Source organism: Populus euphratica, unplaced genomic scaffold, assembly GCF_000495115.2.
Source record: "Populus euphratica unplaced genomic scaffold, PopEup_1.0 scaffold9.1, whole genome shotgun sequence".
Lineage (NCBI taxonomy): Eukaryota > Viridiplantae > Streptophyta > Magnoliopsida > Malpighiales > Salicaceae > Populus > Populus euphratica.
In genome coordinates, this window is record NW_011499857.1 from 2,355,307 (window position 1) to 2,361,426 (window position 6,120).

A 6,120-nucleotide genomic window follows, 5' to 3' on the forward strand; every position below is an offset into this window, starting at 1 on the left:
TATCAGATCATTAACCCGCAAAGAGAAAATCATCACGTGACAAATACACGTGTCAGACTCTCAGTCGAAGAAAGGCGTTACCACCGACAAGTGGGCCCCCGGAAATGGCAATGGGTGACTTAAAAGAGTTTCGCACGTGGTAGGATACCGGACAAACCAGTAACCATACTGGATAAACCGGTACTCACTCCTTGTTTTCTGATAACTCTTCAGAAATTAACGGCCCAGATCTTATAAAACCTTAAAAAAAATTCTCTCCCCCTTTACTATAAGCTTTTGTGTGGTTTTCTCTCTCCTTCCTCCCCGCATAACGTTTGGTTTTTTATAGAGTCGAGGAATTGATTGATTTATCTTGTATGGTTTTTGGGTTTGTTTTTCGAGGTGGGTTTGAGCTGAATTCTGTTTGTAGTAGCTTGTTCCTGTGAAAATGGAAAGAGATTTTTTGGGTTTGAGTTCAAAGAAACCGTCGGCCGTGGTGAAGGAGGAGATTAGCTCTGATGGGTGTAAAGATATAGGTATCTTCTTCTTCTTGTCATAAAAAAGTTATTTTTTTTGGTTTCTTTTGTGATTCTTACATTAATATTAACTTGTGTATAGATGCTGTTTTTGTTTGATGTATTTTGAGTTAGTTTTGAAATGAAATTGCGGTTTTGCTTTTGTTTTTCGTATGGAAAATTCTCCTTTTCTTGTACCTTGCTAATTACGAGTGCATGGCTGGTGCATCTGTAACTGTGATGTTTGAACTGAATAAAAGGAAAGAAAGAGTTTTTGCTTAAAAACTCGATAAGAATTCTTGTTTGACATCATTAAGAAATCTCTTGCTTCTTTGCTAAATTTATTTTTTCGATACTGCAGTATTTACCTGTTTGACCAATATAGATGCATATATGTATGTGTGTAGCCATTTATTTATTGTTGATGGGATTATATCTGTGAGATAAAGATTCAATCTGGTACCAGTGACTGTTTATATTGATCTTTAATATTTGGTATATGCTTAGCTGTTTATTGCAACAAGAAAATTTGGAGTATACACAAAGCTTAAGCTTGATTTTTCCAATTTAACTCTAAAGAGTGTCCATCTGGAGTCTGATTCAGACAGTTTGAATTTTCTTTCCTAATTTGTTGATTTCTAATTTGATATCTGACCAAAGTTGAGTGTTAGAGAAAAGGTTCCTGGATTTGTTTTGAATTAAAAGGTTGCGTGGGTTTCTAATCTTTTTGTTGATATTCATAGGATTTACCAAGGGTTCAGGGATGCATTGGCCCTTCTCCAACAAGGTCTCTACCCTTCATAACTTGATGTCTTTCAAGGTTGCTCAAGAAGAGAAGACCAAAACTATTGAATCTGATGCCTTGGTGTCCTCTGGATTCATGTCTGTCTTAAGTGGAGACGCATGTGATCCTGGTCAAAAACGTTCTGCTGCTGAAATCCAGGTATGGTATGGTTTTCCTTTGTGTTTAGTATTATTTTTACAGGGTTAGGCATTAGTTAATGAAGTTCCCTGGCATAAACAACTTATCAGATGAGTCGGAATTAGGAATACTGAAGGAACAAACTTTATCCCTTTCACTTACTGTTTAAAATGAGCTGGATGATTATTTCCCTGGGTGCTCGGACTAAAGAGACTGGTTTATCATCAAGTGCGAACTACTGTCATTATTTCTCCATGGATTTTCACCATTTAGAAATTATTCAATCTCAATAGACAAGATAAGACTCATTTTTCACCTTGCTTTTCCTGCGCAACATGATGTGCACTTTGCGCACCATCCTCATGATATGAAGATGTTTCCGGTCGCCAATCATGCAATTTCAATCTCTACAAGCAACCCTTTCTTCAACAATCATCATCCAGCCACTGGTCATAATATGTTTGGGACTGCCATGAAGCCACAGTTGCTTGGAGGATTTCCTGTCACAGCTCCGCATTCAATTCTTCCCATGGTTGGTCCTGTTGCTGGGGTAACAGACTCAAGGTAAGTATCACGTTATGCTTGAAATGAACACATACAAACTTTTCTTACAACAAACATTAATTGAATATGTTTGTTGGAACAGTGTCAAAGCATATGGGTCTCCTGCTCAATTGACCATCTTTTATGCTGGCACAGTCAACGTCTATGATGATATATCCCCCGAGAAGGTTTTCTCTTTCTGCCTCTCTCTTCTCCACATAAATGTGTGCAGTAGTTAATTTATTGTCTAATTGGAGATGGCAATCCTAAATCTGGTTTCTTTACGGAATCCTGTCCAGGCCCAGGCAATCATGTTCTTGGCTGGAAATGGGTCTTCCATTTCATCCAAATCGGCACAGCCATACGTCGAAGTCCAGGCATTTAGCTCAAAGCCAGCAGCAGCTGATGTTAGTCCCGTGAACCAACCTATCATGTCTACTCCACCATGCTCTAGTCTCTCAAGCCCATCACATACAGGTGCGCAGTCAGGGAGTGGGTCAACTAGTACCGATGAAATCATGGCAGCCAAAACCACTGGACCTGTGACCATTCCTGTTATTAAACCAGATCATCCAAAGACAGGAAATGTAGTGGGCTCTGTTGCTACAACCACCATGATACCATCTGGTATGATCTCTCTTTTCTCTCTTGAAAGTGGTGTTCGAATATATATTGCCTCCATGAAGATGTTCCGACAAAAAGATTTCTAAATTATTTTGCACATTCATTGATAGTTTATTGCATGGTCTACAAATTAGGTTTTTTTTTTAATCTTTATCTGCAATATATAATCAAATGCCCAATCTCTGTCACTGCAGTCCCTCAGGCTCGAAAAGCATCCCTGGCTCGGTTTTTAGAGAAACGCAAGGAAAGGTGAGTTCTAACTCAAAGAAGAAAGAAAGATACTTGTTTTAAATTTCACTTTGACCTTAATGCTCAAATCTATTTGAGAATCATTAACAAATACACTTTAGATGGTAAGCCAAAGCAAGGACCTGCGGGGATGTAAGACGCATGTAATTTAGCTAGGCTAGGTATTTTTGTCTTTGCGATAATTATACCTTCAGGCTATTTCGAAAAACTGAAAATGGTTTTAAAGATGTTGTTTGGGCCTGGAGTTGGAGATGCATTTGTTTGGAGTTTGCTTCAGAATTTTCAAAGCCTGCTTTTCGTTTGCTTTGGGTCTGAGGGGGCGTATTTATCAATAATAAAGAAACAATTTATCAAAAAAGAAGGGGAAAGTAGAAACCTCAGCAAATATCAAAAAAGAAGGGGAAAGTAGAAACCATGGTACAACCTTTACTATATTGGAAAAATTGAATTTCAATGAAGTGATATTATTGATGCAATGATTAGCTCAACTAAATCATCTGGCTCCTGAATTGAGGCAGTTTTTTGTGCATGCAGAGCGACGAATGCAGAGCCGTACACTCTCAGCAAGAAATCTCCAGATTTTGCCACCCCGAACCCTGCTAATTAATTCCTTCGCAACCTCTGCGGCTGGAACTAGTTCTCTCTTGGCAAGAAGGAGAGTAACAACATACAATGAAGCCAAAAGCAGACGGGAATTGTTGAGATTTTGTGCAGCAAGTTAAAAATGTCAGTCCGTGTTTTGTTTCATAGAATAACTGTAATCATGACCCTGTTTGATTGCCAAACTTAACTCTCTCTCGTATATAGTAAGTGTAGGGTTTTCCGCCCATTTCTTTTGTCATTTCGCTTTCTTTTAATGCTCTCGGATTCTTTGCTTCTAGATTAGGTGATATTAAGCACATTTAGAGCATAATTAAAAATCTGTTAGCATAATTTTTATACAACTTTCCAGTTTGTAATAATTATATAGCCTTTCTTTATAGCAAAGCAACCTCCTTTCGTACTTGAAACTACATAAGACCATCTCTCTCTCTCTCTCTCAATTCACACACACGCACGTGCATGCTAGGTGACCTGTGCCTGGTCACCTGTTGGATAAAAAGTAAAAAACAATTTTAAGCTGACATGAATTTTTTTTTATTTTAAAAAAACAACATTGAATAATAAAAAAATAAGTAAAAAAAGATCTCAGTCATTGTTAATTTATTAAACTCGTAATTTGATTAATTTGATAAAAAAATAACTAAATAAAAAAAACTTGAAATTTAATTTTTTGATAAATTAAATGTTGAAGTATGAAATTAAAAAAAATAAAACTTAATATACAAAAGAATAAAAAAATAATAATTACAAACTAAAAAAACTTGAATCTATTCAAATCAATCTATGTCAAACCTACAAATTAACCTATGTCAAACCTACAAATTAAGTAAATCAAGTACTAAGGTTGGAAAGGAAAATGAGATAAACTCAATTTTTTTTAAAAAAAATCAATGTCAAAATGTAAGAGAGAAAAATAAGTCCAAAAAAAATGATGCTAACACTTAATTGAAAGCATGGAATATAAAGAAAAAAACAAAATCAATTCTCAATAAATTAAATATTGAAGATAAAAATCAATAACACAAAAGGATTCTAAAGGAAAAAAAAAAAGTAACTAAAAGGAAAAAAAGAAGAAGCAAGTCTACCTAAATTAACTCGTTAAATTCATAGACTATGTAATGAAATTAGGATAATTATATAAAAAGATAAACAAAGAAAACCATGAAGTCTATTTTTTAAAAAATTAATGTTTGGCTTATAAAACTTGTGATATAAGTTATTTAATTAGAAGTATCAAATCTAAAAAAACCATGAATCTTAAACTTTTTTTTAAAAAATATCAAATGATAAAATTAAAAAAAAACATTTAGTCCCAAAAAAGTATAAAATAGCATGTTTGAGGATCAAATTTGAAGAAAAAAACCAGTGAGAGGGTGGATAATTTGAATTAAAGGGCTAAATTGAAAAGAAAAAATATTTTTACAAAAGAAATAAAAGAAGAAAACACCTAAAAAATGAGGATCAAGTTTTTTAAAAAAAATCAACAAACTAAATATTTTGATTAAATAATGAAATTGAAAATAATTGAAAGTTTATAAAAGTGATAAGAGAAAAATGAAGGACAAAAAAGAACTAAAAACAAACCTGAAAAAAAAAGTCTAGATTAAAAGATAAAATTAAAAAAAAACAAAAACAAAAACTTACAAAAGAATCAATGAGAAAAATAACAAATAAAAAAAAATAAGAATTGATATTTAAATATCCCAACTAAAGGGATTGCCCTGAAATTACATTTGTCGGGCGTGAATTTGGAGAAGGGAGAGGAAAAAAAAGATAAAAAAAAAAAACATATATGATGATAATTTATCTTAAAAAAACGTGTCACTGTTAGAGAAAAAGTACATCATAGGAAATCTAATATCAGGGTGAAAGATAATTTTTTACTACCATAGGATTTCACACACGTTGTCTAAGCATGACAAGATCCTTTCACGAGTTTCCACGTCACTTGTACACACTTTACATCTTTTAAAATTTAATAATTTTTAATTAATGTAAAATAATATTTTACCCTTGTATTAATATGCTTACAACACACAAAGAAAAAAACAATGTGAAAATTAAAAAAATCCCCCTAAAACAAGTTGTTATTATTATTATCATCTTTAATAATAATAGTAGTAGTTGTATTAGTATTATTACTATCTTAACAACAATTATCATTATAATCATTATCATCAGTGTTATTATTATTGTCACTATCATTGTTATCGCCACTACTATTATTAATGTTTTTATTATCATCACTATTCTTCTTCTTCTTCTTCTTCCTTGTATATTGTTTTTGTTGTTGTCATTATCATTGTCGTCATCACGATTTTTTTTTTTTTGTCAAATATAAGAATATAATAGATCAAAATAAAACAGGTCAAAAAGCTGGCAAGTTATATATACACACATACAAAATCAAAAGCAAAACAAAACATGCTCACATTCATAAAAAAATACAGGAAGACAACAACCCAGAGAGAAAATCAAAAGTATCACATTAGTTAGTTAAGGAACCCAAGATCCAACAAGTGCTAAAGATAACCAACCAAAAAGAATTTAACCCAAAAGAAAAACCAACAATTGATGCAATTTGCAACTGAAATATAAGAGAACCACCAACAACTACTAAAACGCACAAGGGCCATTAATAGGAGGCATGCAATCCCAACAGCCAACCACAAAATGAAACAGTAT

The 6,120-nt window shown here is 33.1% G+C and overlaps 1 protein-coding gene across 1 annotated transcript; it reads left to right on the forward strand.

The window, feature by feature from the left end:
- Positions 1-251: 251 nt before the first annotated feature.
- Positions 252-3,814, forward strand: LOC105123775 (protein TIFY 6B-like). The gene is made up of 7 exons (XM_011023495.1): positions 252-515; positions 1,238-1,437; positions 1,790-1,980; positions 2,063-2,147; positions 2,259-2,586; positions 2,778-2,832; positions 3,367-3,814. The coding sequence occupies exons 1-7, from the start codon at positions 428-430 to the stop codon at positions 3,437-3,439; spliced, it is 1,020 nt and encodes a 339-aa protein (XP_011021797.1). The 5' UTR covers positions 252-427; the 3' UTR covers positions 3,440-3,814.
- The last annotated feature ends 2,306 nt before the right edge of the window (positions 3,815-6,120 follow it).

Excerpts from the sequence above, each read along its gene's own strand:
- LOC105123775 (XM_011023495.1), top strand. The coding sequence starts at position 428 with ATGGAAAGAGATTTTTTGGGTTTGAGTTCAAAGAAACCGTCGGCCGTG. Across the intron at positions 2,148-2,258 it reads ATGATATATCCCCCGAGAAG|GCCCAGGCAATCATGTTCTT; the intron begins GTTTTCTCTTTC and ends AATCCTGTCCAG. Across the intron at positions 2,833-3,366 it reads TTAGAGAAACGCAAGGAAAG|AGCGACGAATGCAGAGCCGT; the intron begins GTGAGTTCTAAC and ends TTGTGCATGCAG.